The 15,957-nt window shown below is 41.5% G+C and overlaps 1 protein-coding gene across 1 annotated transcript; it reads right to left on the bottom strand.

Moving 5' to 3' along the window:
* Positions 1 to 7,681: 7,681 nt before the first annotated feature.
* urod (uroporphyrinogen decarboxylase) lies at positions 7,682 to 15,934 on the bottom strand. The gene is made up of 10 exons (XM_030752051.1): positions 15,749 to 15,934; positions 14,606 to 14,718; positions 13,665 to 13,744; positions 13,436 to 13,498; positions 12,302 to 12,499; positions 12,029 to 12,190; positions 11,272 to 11,406; positions 10,725 to 10,825; positions 10,295 to 10,361; positions 7,682 to 7,964 (listed from the first exon to the last, which is right to left on the bottom strand). Exons 1-10 carry the CDS (start codon positions 15,769 to 15,771, stop codon positions 7,800 to 7,802), a joined length of 1,107 nt encoding a protein of 368 aa, XP_030607911.1. The 5' UTR covers positions 15,772 to 15,934; the 3' UTR covers positions 7,682 to 7,799.
* Positions 15,935 to 15,957: the final 23 nt, after the last annotated feature.

The raw sequence follows: 15,957 nt of genomic DNA, 5'->3' as shown, positions 1-15,957 counted from the left end.
TTCCTTGTGCCTTTTATTGCCCACGGGGTGTATGAGAGATAGATGTGGCTACTGTGACATGTGTATATACAGTATATACACTTCTGGTCCTCTAACCTGTCCAAAAATAGCCGTCCAATTGTGACAAAGTGAGAGCACGTGACAGCTTTGAGTCTGAACATAAAAAAAAAATGCAACACTCTTATTGAGAGTTCTGCCTTAACTTTTTTCTTTTTTACCTTCAACTTATTTATTTTTATCTGATTATAATGACTCATACCATCAGAGTTTCTTTAACGGTCAAATAGAGCCTTGGAAACCCCCCCCCCTCCTCCCACACCTTCACTTCGTCAGCTTCAACTTGCTGATGGTATGAAGTCTTTTGGAAACAGTCCGCCATTATTCAAATGAGTGTGATGGTGTGATGTAGGACCATTTGTGAGTACGTTGGTACCAACAGAGGTTAATATCAGCATGGCATACATGCTAGAATATAAAGGTATCATCACCAAAGAGGGACTGTCACAGCTGTCAGCATCTGCATTAGTGTAAAGCATCTCAAGGTCCTCAGACTAAAGCCAGAGTTTCACTTTCTGCCTCCACCTCCCTCCACACAACCACTATGGTAATAATACCCATCAGTCTCTGTCACAGTGGGCTGTGTGTGTTCTTTCATGCATGTGCTCATTGAAAGTGTGTGTGTGTGTGTGTGTGTGTGTGTGTGTGTGTGTGTGTGTGTGTGTGTGTGTGTGTGTGTGTGTATTGGGTGGGGGGCGGTCACTGATAAAGCGCTGATAGTGTCCATCCATGGCAGATGATGTACAGCCTGCTGTCTCTCCAGGCAGATTGGATTTTCAGGCCTGCTGATTTGCTGAGAGATGGAGCCTGGACCTCCTTCAAAGGCACTCTCTCACACACACACACACACACACACACACACACACACACACACACACACACACACACACACACACACACGGAGAAACCCACAACCACACATCCACCTGTTCAGTCTCTGTGCACAAAATAAGTACATAAAAGCCAGCCACACACACACACACACACACAAATGCACACAATGAAATGATTCACAGACACAACACAGAAACACACACACTTATATATTATTCTCCTGCCAAAGCCTTTAAAGCGACCATGTGGAAATTGATCTCCATTTCTAAAGAGCATAGATTCATTGTTACCTTTTCTCTCTCTCTCTCTCTCTCTCACACTCACACTCACACACACACACACACACACACACACACACACACACTCAGCCTGCCATTTTATTCCCAGATGGCCCACTGACACACAGCCCAAGGCGCTTCAGTCTTACCTGTCGACAATCAGCGGTGATTTTTGTTCATTTGTCTTCACTGTTTACGCAATATGGGGGCCACAACAAAAGCCTCCATGTATACTGTGTGTGTGTGTGTGTGTGTGAGAGAGAGAGAGAGAGAGAGAGAGAGAGAGAGAGAGAGTGTGTGTTACCGCAGCGACACAAAGGACTGAGATGAATGAAAGCCTGCTGCTGTTTCCCCTCTCATCAGCTGCTTTGAGCTTTGTGTATTTTTGTACATATTAATAACACTCACTGTTGAACAGTCTTAATTATCTGGAAGCTGAATTTCTACTTTTCATTCAGCTTCCATTTTAACAACAAAGGCACTGCTGCACGGCCACACTGCTGCACCGTGCTGGATGACATGTTTCTGCATGTTTTCAGCCAGGCTCACTGTAAACGCTCACAGGCTCTACAGATGATTTGACAGTTTAAATAGTCTGCAACTGCCTAAAGTAGCATTTGTAATATTAACAAAACTCCAGCTGTTTTTCAGGAAAATAACATGAAACATGCAATATAAGTGATTGATCATTTAAAAAAATAAATAAATAACTGGGCCCACTTTAAGGTATGTTTCAACATGACTTTAGAGACCTTCCTCCTAGTTGAGAAGTTAATTTGAAATATTAGTCAGCTTAAATTCTGTTCTTGTGGTTATGGCAAAATTACATTTAATAAGTAGATGCATTAATTTTTAAATGTATTTTTTGTGTGGATTAACAACATGAAACATTAACACGCTATTTAAAGTGCAAATTGAGGGGGTGCAACCCAAATGTAATGTTTATTAATGGACAGATGAACAGATTTTGATGTGTTAAATGCTTTAACTGGATAGTTTGTTGGGTTTTTAAACAATAAAAATCCTTTAATTGACCAAACTTACTAAAACACACAATATCCATCCCCCATTTCTCACCTTATTTCCTGTATTATTGTTATTACTTCATGTTTTACACATTAAGTTATGTTGAAGAAATGACTGTTTTCAAATGCCCCGTCAAACTGCCCGAAATCCATTTGTGGAGAAATCCTTTCACAATAAAGTTCAGGCCTCCATCAAACCACTACCTGCTAAAATGAGTGGACTCGGTTTAGAGCTGTCCACAGGAACAACAACCCGGCGTCACTGCTGTAATCCACAGACCGGATTGAAGGAAACCCCAGAAGTCAGCTCCCTCAAACCCCTCAGTGGGGGTCACATGATGTTTGCTGGAATCCTTCACAACAACAACAACAACAGCATCAGCAGCAGCAACAACAAACGGATTTACTAGAATCTGCTTATCTGACGCTCTTAGCCGCCTCCCGGAAAAAAAAACCAAAAAAAAAAAACCCACGATTTTGGATTAACTGATTTCTTCTCTGAGCTCCTGTTATGATTAAGTAATGATGCGTGTGATTTCTGTGTAATAAAATGTAGCTTTGTGTTTATCCCCCATTTACTAAATTGTTAAATTCATGGCGACTAAAGACCTTGAGGATTGTGACTGGGTGCCAGTAAATGTTTTGTTTTTTTTTTGGTAAAGTGTTTCATTGGCAGCTGAGCTGGAAGGAGTTCAGAGTGATGAGTCCTGATTGGTGGAGATTATGCTCAACTTTAACACCACTGCCTGTCGTCAAGTGACATTTGAACCTGGCATGAAGTGATTCCACACTTTTTGCTCTTTGACTCACCAGCAACAGTAAAAACACATCCTGGGCTTGACTGAGTGAATGTTTCGCTTGTAGGAAAGTGTCTGTTTTATGGATTCTGCATCTAGCAAATTAAGACATTCATGACCTCATTAACCTGAAAAAAATCATGTTAGCATGACCCGTCTCTCCAATGAAGAAATACAACTCTGTGGGTGCCTTTAACAATGGTCTCCTCGAAAGGTATTTTTAGCTCTAAATCAACTCAGATGATCTTTGGATTTAGTCCAGACAGCTCTCTGGACTTTGTTCAGTCATATTAACACGAAGGTGAACCTTCATTAAAGGTGTGTTCATTAACTGTTAAGTCATATAATATTTCATGGCAGTGTTTTTTCTGTAAAATTTAAGTTCACTCGATGGCAAAGTGGAGAAATCAGACTATGAAGCACAATGCAGAATGCTGTTATTTTTATTTATTTTTTGACTTTAACTTCTATCAAGGTCACACTCATTCATTCAGGAATTCATAAAGGAGAAAATGCTGTTCAAGTCAATTCAATTCAATTTACATAGCACCAAATCAAGGTGCTTTATATTGTAAGGTAAAGACCCTACAATAATACAGAGAAAACACCAAAAATCAGATGAACCTGAACAAGCACTTGACGACAGTAGGAAGGAAAAACTCCCTTTTATAGCAGGAAGAAACCTCCAGCACATCCAGGCTCACGGAGAGGTTAATGAGCTCGCTGCATCCATAAACTATAAGGGCGCAACACACCCGCACACGTACCTGCCAGGGGTAATCCCTCCAGAGCTGAAAAACAGGGCCATCCAAGATGTTTCTCCTTCATGACACTCATTATAGTCATTTTGAAGGTTTTCCTTCCAATCAGTCATTTGCAGTCTGAGAAGATGAGCGCAGACTTTTAGTTCCCATTTGGAGTGCTGACACAGGCAGCCTGACTTGTCTTGGGATCTTTGGAAAAACAGCTCTCAGCTGTGGTGGTTATCACTTGGATTTGACTTCACAAATGGCAGAAACTGTGAAGGACTTAGCCAAGTCTGAGAAGCTATTATGTAACATGTTGTCAGAACAGTGCAAACTGCTCAGTTCCATCAGGGTCAAGCTGTTAACCAGGCCTACTAGAGCTGAGAGGGAAACTCAGGTCAGAATTAAAGATATCTTCAGTGTAACTTTTTTCTTTAGGAGCTGATTCGTTCAATTTACTGTGTTCTAGAGGCCACGCTGTTCTGTGCTGTTTAAGCTGTTTATTTATAAAGATGTTCATTACAAAGCATTTCTCAAAGGACTTGAGACTGTCAGATGAAAACTTGTTTCCACACCTTCAGGCAGGACACCGTCTCACTTTTGTCCCAGTTACAGACCCAGTCACTGGTACGTCTCTGTCCCATTTTCCAGCCCAGACCTCAGCCTTGAATCACTGTCTTTGTTTAAGCCATCAATGCAAACATAAAGTATATAAGTGGCTTTTGAAATACTCTTTGCACTATTTGAGCCCTTTTACCCCAAACCTAGAATAGGCCTCAGTTATTAAAATAATATGGGTTGCATTAACAAGGGTTGCCAGGCCTGTGTGACAAAACTCAATGCCTAATCAAAATGACTTTATTTTAAAAAGTAAACTTTCATATATTCCATATCCAGTGGAATATTTTAAATCTGATTATGACTTATAGGTTATTAAAAATCAGAAATCTAGTATCTCAAATTACACACTGATGTCCAGCTTTTGAAAAATATCTTCACTCTAAATGCTCGGTTGGAACTGCTTTACCGTGAATTACTGCATCAGTGTGGCATAGAGGTGATCCATTTGTGGTGCTGCTGAGGTATTACTGAAGGTGGATTTTTGGGGTCGGACGTTCTTCATTTTCATCTTGACAATATTCCTCTGAGGTGTAAAAATTGGGCACGTAGGCTGGCCAGTCAAGCACAGTAAAAGCATGGTCAGCAAACCATTTGGTAGTAGTTTTGGAACAGGGCAGGTGCTAAGTCCTTCAGGAAAAGGAAATCTGCATCTCCATAAAGCTGGTCAGCATGTAAAAGCACGAAATGCTCTAAAATCTGCTGGGATTCAACTCAATTAAATTCTATTCAGGTTTATTTATATAGCACCAAATCACAACAACAGCCATCTCAGGGTGATTTATACTGTTAGGTAAACCCCAACAATCAAACAACCCACTATGAGAAAGCACTTGGTGACCGTGGGAAGGAAAAACTCCCTTTTAACAGGAAAAAACATCCAGCAGAACCAGGCTCAGGGAGGGGCGGTCATCTGCTGCAACCAGTTATGGGATGAGGGAAAGAAAAGAAGAAAGAGAACATATGCAGACAGACTACGGGAGATAAGACACGCTGCAGTGGTATATAAACACATGGGGAGTGAAAAGAGGTAAATGGAGAAGAAATTCTTTGAGCATCTCAGTGTATCACATGAAGTCCCCCAGCAGTCTTACAGCCTGATAATAATGAATTACAGTAGTCCAGCATATAAGTAATATATACATGAATTATCTTTTCAGCATCACTTTGACAGGATGTTTCTCATTTTAAAAATATTGTGCAAATAAAGACAGCAGTCCTACATATTTGCTTAATATGTGCATTGAAGGACATATCCTGGTCAAAAGTGACTCCAAGGTTTCTCACAGTGTTACTGCAGGCCAAAGTAATGCCATCCAGAGTAAGTATCTGGTTTGACACCATGTTTCTAAGATTTGTGGGGCCGAGTACGACAACTTCAATTTTATCTGAATTTAGAAGCAGGAAATTAGAGGTCATCCAGGCCTTAATGTCTTTAAGACATTCCTGCAGTTTAACTAATTGATGTGTGTCATCTGGCTTCATGGATAGATAAAGCTGGGTATCATCTGCATAGCACTGGCATTTGTCTGCTTTTCACAGACGAGAGCAGGTTCACCCTGAGCACATGTGACAGACGTGAAAGGGTCTGGAGAAGCTGTGGAGAACGTTATGCTGCCTGTAACATCGTTCAGCGTGACCGGTTTGGTGGTGGGTCAGTGATGGTCTGGGGAGGGAGGCGCAGCCCTCTACAGGATAGACAACAGCACCCTGACTGTCATCAGGTATCAGGATGAAATTCTTGGACCCACCGTCAGACCCTATGTTGGTGCGGTTGGTCTTGGGAGCACAACAATTCCCGACCTCATGTGGCGAAAAGTATGCAGGCATGAATGAACTGATACCACTGAGTGGCCCCCGCGCTCGCCTGACCTAAATCCAATCCTAAATCCAACCTCAGGGACATTATGTTTCAGTCCATCCAGCGCCAAAGTATTTCCACTGTAATTTAGGGTATTAGGTCTACAGTACTACACCAGGAGTACTGTTACAATTCATCTTGAGAACAGCATGTACCAGCTGTCAAAGCAATTCCCCCATTGGTGGACATATTTGAGCCAGCATCAAAGTGGTGGACAGAATGAAGGATTAATACACTCCTCAAAGCCTGTCCAGCCTGAGTGGCCGTGGGTTGTGCGTTTCCTGTAAAATGGAAATTTAAGAACATAATATAATATTAATCTCTGTCTCTTTTCCACAGCATGTCTTTTGTCCTGTCTCTGTCCCCTCAGCCCCAGCCGGTCTCAGCAGATGGCTGCCCCTCCCTGAGCCTGGTTCTGCTGGAGGTTTTTCCTTCCCACTGTCGCCAAGTGCTCACAGGGGGTTGTTTTGTCTGTTGGGTTTTCTCTGTATTATTGTACGGTCCTTACCTTGAGGGGACTGTTTGTTGTGATTTGGTGCTATATAAATACAATTGAATTGAAGTGAATAATATATTTATATTTAAACTTAAATATTTATTTAATGGAAAAGAAATAAATAGACTTCAATCACACACTGCCCCCAATAAACCACTTTTTCTATACAAAATTCAGATTTAAGATAAAAATCAGACCAAAGCAACATCGTCTTGTACAATGTGCATTTGTTAAAAGATTTTCTATCAGCGGGAGTAAAAATAAAACTCCTCCTGCTGCGATTCAGCAGGAGATTTGTTCACATTTAAGATGTTAGATGGCGGAATGATCAACTGCTGCGTGCTGACATTTTTCCTTTAAAAATTGATTTCATAACTGCAGCAGAGTGTCCCTTGCTGCCAAATCACCCATTTTTGTTTTTACAGCAGTTTGGGTCTTTTATTTATTTTTTTACTTTGGCAGCCTTTGAGAAAGAAACTCCTCGTACTGATAAAGAGCTCAGTTTGAAGATGTTTACAGATATTTAGAAATTTGTCTCCTTTTTTGGAAGTGCTGCAGGGACATTTTAGAGAACTGAGATTGGATTAAAAAAAAAAAAAAAACAGTACATAGTCAAAGCTCTTTAGACCTTTTTGATCTAATATTAATAAAAATACAATCCCATTCAGTTAAAATGCAGCGTGCATGTACTTTCCTTTTCAGTCCAAACACATAATCCAGTCGTGGTCAGAAAAACATATTATAGCTGAATAGAAAATCTTGTCTTTGGAAAAAAAACAAAATCACCATGTTTGTCCTGGAGAGCTCCGGCAGATGAAATTACACGCTGATTTTGATGTTTTTCATCTTATATTAGTGTCCACACATTTGTTTTTCCCCTGTTGAAAAAAAAATCAGCCCCATAATGAAAATTGTCTAAAATAACAGAGAAAGGATTTTCCATTTTTCATGTGCTGAAAACAAAATGTTTTTAATGATTTTTGTTGTTTTGAGATTCAAACACAGACACCTGCTACTTTCCTCTTTTAATAAAATAATGCATCATCATACATTTTTCTTCCATCAGCCTCATAAGACATATTTATCTTCACATCTGTTTGATGAGCTGTTTAGAGTGTTGGTGCACAGCTTCGACGAAGGCGCCGATGTTCTCCGGCTCCATGTCGGGGTAAACGCCGTGGCCGAGGTTAGCGATGTAGCCCCTTGCGCCAAAACCGTCTAACATCTTCTTCACGATGTCAGAAATGCGCTCCTGAAGAGAACAAGAGAGCGTTCAGAACCATAAACTTCGCTGTAACGAGTTTTAGTTTCATACTCGCCGCCCACTTTATTGGCTGTTTAACACAAATCTAAATCACCCAATCACATGGCAGCAACTCGATACATTAGGCATCGACCTCCTGAACCTCAAACTGAGCATCAGAATGAGGAAGAAAGAAGCATCGAGTGACTGAATGTGGCGTGGTTGTTGGTGGGTCTGAGTGTTTCAGAAACTGGATCTACTGGGAGTTTCCCCACACAACCATCACTAGGGTTTACAGAGAAACAATAAAAAAAAAATATATATATATAAAATAAATAATAGTGCCCTGGGCAGGAAAAAATTCACACAGGCTCACCAAAATTCAGTAGGGTCAGAATTTAGCATAAAACAACGTGAAAGCACGGATCCATCATGCCGTGTATCAGTAGTTCAGGCTGCTGCTGCTGCAGTAATGGTAAGGGGGATATCTTCTTGGCACACTTGGCAACAACTGAGCATTCTTTACATGCCACAGCCTACCTGAGTATTGCTGCAGACCACATCCATGCCTTTACAACCACAGTGTGCCCATCTTCTGATGGCTGCTTCCAGCAGGATAACACACCATGTCACAAAACTCAAATCATCTCAAGCTGGTTTCTTAAACATGACAAATGAATTCACTGTCCTCAAACAGCCTCCGCAGTCACCACAAGTCAGTCCAACAGAGCACCTCTGGGATGTGGAGGAACAGAGATTCACAATTTATGCCAAGAATTAAGACAGTTCTGAAGCTAAAAAACGAAACAAAAGAACCCCAACAAAGTTTTTCTGAACTGCTAAAACACCAACTTGGATTCTGTGAACAAAAACGTTTAATTGATTCAGTCCTTTGTCACAGTCCTACAATTTCCAGCTATCCATCCATCAATCTTCCGCTTCGTTACACACAAATTGTGGACGACACCCCTTTTGGCAAAACACATTCTCAGTCACAAAGATACATTTTCACTGGGATGCTTAACAGCAACAACAGGTGGCAGAAGTTAAGCGCAATTACAGCACAGATGTCATTCCCTGCAACAAACACACAATTCTTCACACTCGTCGCCAATGATGTGATGTAACACATACACGCACCAGTTCAAAGTGCACGGGTGAGCTGAAGGTTGAATTCAGCAACTGACAGAAGCCGAGTGAGAGGCAGAGGAGGAAGAAGAGCGCGTGTAAGAGGTGGCGGAGTGTAATTTTAGATGAAATTAGCGCAACTGTGAGAGAACATGTTCTCTGAATGATAATGAGGGAATCAGGACAAGGAGTGCAAGCTAATCTCAGCAGATTGTCTGTGGCCACCATAATCAAGAGATAGAGATGTTTCAGGTCATCGCTGCCAGTATAAAGGAGCGAGTTTTTACTCCTACAGAGAGATGCTCTCCTTCAAAGATGCTACAGTGCTACTGGAATCATAGATTACATCACACCTGTTTAACAGGGACTCTGTACTTTGCAGGGTTGCATTTATGGACAGAACAGAGTGTGATTATTTAATGAAATATAACTAAATAAATCAATAAAAATTAGTATCCATGGTTAGGTAAGTGGTTTTTTTTTCCTCCAATAGTGGTTAAAAGCTCTTTAGTCACACAGGATCTTCTAAAATGACCTGAACACAGTTATTAGACATGGTAATAAATATGTGGAGTGAAATGAGGGACATTTCAAACAGATTACTTTCTTTAATCACCATCACAGATGACTGAATATTATAAAAGTCTTCATTGTGCCGTTTGGTATCTTTTTTTTTTTTGCACCACACCGAGCAGAAAATAAGATGTTTGAGGGGATGACAATAATCCAGTTGCCAAGCAGCCTGATGTTGCTGTGACCAACAGCAACAGCTGGTACAGATGACACCACAGCCAATATCCTGGGAAACTGACCCCAGACTAAGTAACATGATTAAAGAAGAAGCATGGAAAACTTCAAAGACAAAAACTTTCCAGATCAACAGTGTATGATTATGTAATTATAGCAAAAAAAAAAAAAATCAAAGGCAAAAAAATGGAATAGAAAACAGTGGATGTCACTTTTACCAGAGTTAATCGGCTTTGTTAAGTGGAAGGGTGTTAAATATGTCTACAGGCCTGCACGTCTACAGTTTAACAGTGTGACACTACTGACCCTCGCTGTATGTAAAGTAAAAAGATATTTTTCTTTTACAAAGACTGACTGAGGATGGAAGGCTTTCTCTAATCATTCTGCTGTGAGTGTGTGAGGGAGTGTATGAGCTTTGAGATTTCTACATACGGCTTTTAAAGCACAGTGAAGTTGGAGGTTACCTTTGGAGCGTACAGAGCACACGGGTCCATGTTTCCTTGCAGGCTGACCTTCCCTCCTGTGCGCTCCCTGAATTCACAAACACGCACACCAGAGGACACACAAGTTAATCTTTCAACCAGCAGGTTAAGTATCTGATGAGTAGATCAGGAACAAGAGGGAGGTCAGCAGTACGGCCCACCATCGCTGCTGTGTCTGGCTACATTCACTTCAAGCCAGTTTTCTGCAGTGTAACTGTAACGGTAGATTGTGTGATTTTGACTGTATTGCTACGTCTCTATTCAGGATCACATTCCAGAAATGCTTGACTGGTTCAAATCTTACTAACTCCAACAGAAAGAGCCAGAGCTGATTAAAGCTCAGACTTCAACACAGAGTCTGGAGCCAAACGCTGCTGCAGGAAAATCTAAGGACAAAATAAGTCTGTGTTACCGTGCTGATTGTGGGTCAATGGTCCAGTCCAGCCCGACTACTTCATAATTAGACTCAGACAGATCCTCTAGAGCGTAGTGAGCATCCTTTGCAAACACAATCTGAAACAACCACACAAAAAGAAAAGCAAACAAACAGATTTTCTTATTAACTTCTTCATGAACTATTGTTGGGGAAATGCTGCCACCTACAGGTAATGCCACAGAACAGTGATTCTCATTAGACTGCATGAATCCTTAATGATCCCTCCAGGGAGGAAGCAGTGCTGATAAGAATAGAACCAAATGCTGAAACTAATAAAGCAGCAACTAATGATCAATAAATAAATAAGTAAATAAAACAAACAGAACTGCTTTTTACTATCGCGTTGCTTGAAGCTTAGCATCTGATATGCAGGTCATTCTTTCTTTGCAATGCATTCAGGCTGATGTGCAAGCATAGAAGGCCACATATATGGCATGTGTGTGAATGGAGGAAATTTGTTTCTAATTATACACTGAGGGACAAAAGTATGTTTATGTGCGCATCTGTTTGGTGTCTCTCTCACCATGGGAACATCCTGTCCTGCCTCCTTCAGTTTATCTTTGACGCGGCGGGCGATGTCTCGGAGGTAAGGCAGAGAGAACTCTTTAAACTCTGCAGGTCCCAAAATGCCGGCGTGGGATTCAAACACCTGCAGAGCCTGGAAAACACACGAATAAAATCATGTGGATGGTGACACGATGTCTCGCGAATGACAGAAGACATCATTTATGCAGTGCAGAGCTACACGGTGAGTAAGAAACAACTGTATTATAATAAGCAGCACTGCTCATGAAATCAAGCTTTCAAGACAAGAGAAACTGAGAGGTGAAGCAGACTAAATGCTGACCCATGCTGGGGGAGCTGAAACTGCTTTGTTAACATAAAAGAAAGACGCACTGAAAACTTATAGTACTGCCCCAAATATGGAAAATTGCAGGACTGTCTAGACTTGCTGTAGTAATTTAGGTTTGTGCCCAGACTGTGCTCAAAAGCAAGAAAACTGCTGCCTCAGCTGTACTTTGTGCTGATGTAGAGTTTGTTTGTTTCCATAAGGTGTGTGATCAACAATCTGCATTTATTTATGTACATTTATTGAAGTCTGTCACTTAAACGTCCTAAACTATGAGACTTAAACTGACTCAGTCCTGTCAGGTTTTCAACATTTTTAAGTCTTCTTGTTTTCTTCTAGGAGAATGTCATATGGTCTTCCTTCCAAATCAAAACAAAAAAGATTTATATCGAGTGATCTGTTAGCTTTGCACATGTCACTGAAGTCTAACCTGAGCACCAGCTGACACTTGTCCTAGTAGATACTCCACAATCACATCCGTCAGCATCTTCAACAGGATGTGGCTGGCCTCTGGGTGCCGGTACAGCCAACGCTTCGCCTTAGAGTGGGTGTTGGAGCCTCCGCCTTCTATCATGTAGGACATGAGTGTCCACTGTAGAGGGACACAGCAAAGAGGGGGGAGAAAGAGAGCTTTCAGAAGACCCAAGCGTTTCATTTTCTATAAATGTATAAACACGTTTGTGTGCCTATGTTCGCTTCTAACCGGAGCGCCGCTGAATCCGATTAGTGGGACTTTGCCCTCGATTTTGTGTCTGGTCAGTGTGATGGCTCTGAAGACGTAGGCCAGCTCCTTGCCTACATCCACTTTGACCCGCAGCCGCTGCAGGTCCTCTGGCTCCTTCAGGGGCTCTGGGAATGTTGGACCTTTACCTGCCACCATCTGGACATCCATGCCCATGGCCTGAAGGGAGGAGGAAGAAACCAAGACTAATGAAGAAAAAAAAACGTCAACAAATAGAACTATCAGTTGAAATCCAACCAATTTATCTGCTTTCTTGATCACGCATTATCTTAGGGCTGGAACCTATCCCAGCAAGGTTTCAATGAACCGGTGAAACACTTAAGAACGAGCCCGTGTTTCCACCACGCTTTGTAAACTGCTCCTTTACGTATGAGTGTGGGCGGGTCCTCGTCTGGACACGGAAGCCGAAGGGCACAAACGTGGGAGAACACGTTCTCCTTTCTTGTGCTGCGAACATGTTTTATGGTCCAAACAAAACTACTGCAGCATCTGTGTGCGGCACAGAGGTAAACACAGACAGTGATTACGAAAGCACTTTGCGTCCTTTTATCTCTGACATGAACTGATACAAAGCAGCAAGTTCAGCCTTAGGGCCCAACCTAATTCACAGCTGTGAAAACTGCATCACTTTTCTCATGTAACACACACCATGCAGTGAAACAGCAGTAGAAAACTTTATGTTGAGTCACACCCTTCTTCCGCTTTCGTCACATGTTCTTGGTTCCAGACCAGCTAGCTTGCGGGGCCGGAGTTGAACCCTTTTTTCGGGCGAGCACCGAGTGCGTTCGCGGTGGAAAAACTGCTGAACGGTTCAAATACTGGCACCGGCACCCGGTCGGTGGAATAAGGGTCTAACTGAGCACTCAAAGCACTTTTTTTCTAAAAGCCTCAGTCACCCAATCACACACACACAAGCGCTTTTCTATACCCAACATTTGCTCTCTCTCTCTCACCCACACCCACACACACACCCACACCCACACACACCCACTTTCTCTACTGAAAAACTGTAAATTTTTGTGATTACAGAAAACCTCTTCTACTATACATTTGACAAAAATATCACATACACATACTGAGTCTTAACAGCCTCACCTGTGGGACGACTAGGATGTCAGAGAAGATTATGGCAGCATCGAAGGAAAAACGCCTCAGAGGCTGGAAGTGAAGAAAAAAAAAAAAGAACTAAGTTACTCATGTTGTTCTTGTTGGTACCCTGTGGGTGGTGTAATAACCACTCCCTCATCTCACACAATATAATGATGTTGCTGACTTGATGTTAACACTGTGAAATTAGATTTTTCTCAAGAATCCAGGCCTATACCTGCAGAGTGAGCTCGCAGCATGCCTCTGGTGACTGACATGTCTCAAAAAAGTCCTTCCCTGCTCTGGACTCACGGAACTCTGCAGGTTAGATTCAACAAAACACTAAAAATCAGTGGGAAAACTCAGTAACATGGAATCAATGATTATCAGGGATGTGAACCTAATGCTTATGATCATGAAGAAAATAAGGTAAGGGTAAGGTAAAGTTTATTTATAAAGCGCCTTTCACAGACAAAAAGTCACAAAGCACTGTACAAAACAATCAATTTAAAAAACGAATTACAGCTTTGCATCAAAAAAAAGCAATAAAACAGCAATAAAACAACAGATTAAAAAAGACAATACAATGAGAGTAATTGACGAAAAGCTTGGTTGAACAAAAAAGTTTTCAATTGATTTTTAAAAGAAACAACAGAGTCAGCTAGGCGGAGCTCAAGGGGTAAGTTGTTCCAGAGCTTGGGGGCTATAGCTTGAAAAGATCTGTCTCTAGTCCTTAATCTTGTGCGTGGGGGAACTAAGAGATTTTGATCTTCTGATCGAAGACGACGTGTAGGAATGGATTTAACTAGTAACGGAGATAAATAGTCAGGGGTTTGTCCATTTAAAGCTCTAAATGTAAGCAGAAGGATCTTAAATTGAATAACCGGAAGCCAGTGTAAAGAGAACAGAACAGGAGTAATGTGTGTTCGTTTGCTAGAACGAGTTAAGAGTCTAGCAGCTGCATTTTGTATCACTTGGAGCCGGGATACAGATGATTTATTTAAGCCGGTAAAGAGGGCATTACAGTAGTCTAAGCATGATGACACAAATGCATGGACAACCTTTTCCAGATGGACTAATACAATCTAAAAATTTTGATGGCACCTATTGAGGGTATTCAGAAATGTGCAGTGCATTTGATAGAAACCAGAGAGGCAAGAACTGATCAGAAGTCTGTACCTGGCAGATATCGTCCAGCCTGTCTCATACACCAGACTGGGACATGTTCGGTTTCCTCTCCTCGTGCCGCTCTCAGGAACGTGTCGTTCTTCAGCTGAGGAAAGTCCTTGGGGCTGGATGGAAAACACTATTTTAGAATTGGTGTTTCCTGTTTTTATGGTAAGGAAAGAACACTTTGGGTGGATTCTTGGGCGACATTGACTCCTGTTATTCACACTGATCACACAACACTTTAATGTAGAAAAATAATACAAATTTATACTGATTTTGCCTTTAGGATATTTGCAGCATGGCCAAAGCAAACTGGGGATTTCAATTTATATTACAGAGTTGAGAGAATGGAGCTGAGCCGATAGTGTCCTAACCACTTTACAATACACCAGCGACCTTGTGTTATCTAAAATAAAGGCCCACCCTTCCCTTTCCCCCCTGCAATCACACTGGGCATCCAGCTGAAGGGCATTCACCAAAAGAGTGATTCTGGGAGATAACACTCCTCTGCTCGCTTATCTTCTCCAAGCAGGAGAAACGACAGTTAAATACAGCGCTGCTTAGGATGGATCGAAATTTCACAGATGACTAATTACGTGCAGTTCACTTAACTTTAAAAGAAGGATTTGTGCAAACTTGAAATAGCTGCTGTTAGTCTGTTTTTATAACCTAAACGTTTAATTCTATCATAGTTTGTCTTGGTTTCTGGGATAATTCAGGAAATCCCTGACTCTCTCCGAGTTGATGTCACTGACACAGAATGAAGCAAAAAGATTAGTAAGACTTTTAAATCATTACCTATGCCGAATTAATTAGACGATCCACAGAATTTGCTTCAGGTAGTTTTTCATGTTGCTAAGTAAACTGATCTTTAAATATGAACAGGACAGTATTAGACTGCTGGATTTGTGAATGAAGTTCTTAAAAGAGGAAGAACCTTCGCTTCGGTGCCGGGCTGCGTAGCTTTGAGAAATGAGGAATGCTATTTTTTTTTTTTTTATTGTGAAAGCGGAATTATAATAACGCTAACCCACAATAAGAACTGTTTCTTAAGAAAAACAGACGCGGGTTTCATAAGGTCACAGTTTAGACGGCGTTCGGCCAAATGTAAGAAGCTCCTGTTTGTCCAGGGAAACAAAGAAACGTACTCACAGGATTAAATCGTTCTTGCTCATGTTGGCGGTGCTGAGGTTGAGGCAGGCGTTCACAAACTCCTCCGTCTCTCTGTGGAGATGTCAGCTGCAGCCTGCTGCTCCTCAACTGTCATTTAAAGCCCGCTCACATGGACCAAACTTACTATCAGCTGCTACAACCCTGTGGGCGCGGCCATATTGGAAGACCACGTGACCAGAGTAGGAAAC

Source organism: Archocentrus centrarchus, chromosome 17 (assembly GCF_007364275.1).
Source record: "Archocentrus centrarchus isolate MPI-CPG fArcCen1 chromosome 17, fArcCen1, whole genome shotgun sequence".
Lineage (NCBI taxonomy): Eukaryota > Metazoa > Chordata > Actinopteri > Cichliformes > Cichlidae > Archocentrus > Archocentrus centrarchus.
The sequence above is the reverse complement of the archived record's forward strand: the minus strand, read 5'-3'. Positions and strand labels throughout refer to the sequence as shown.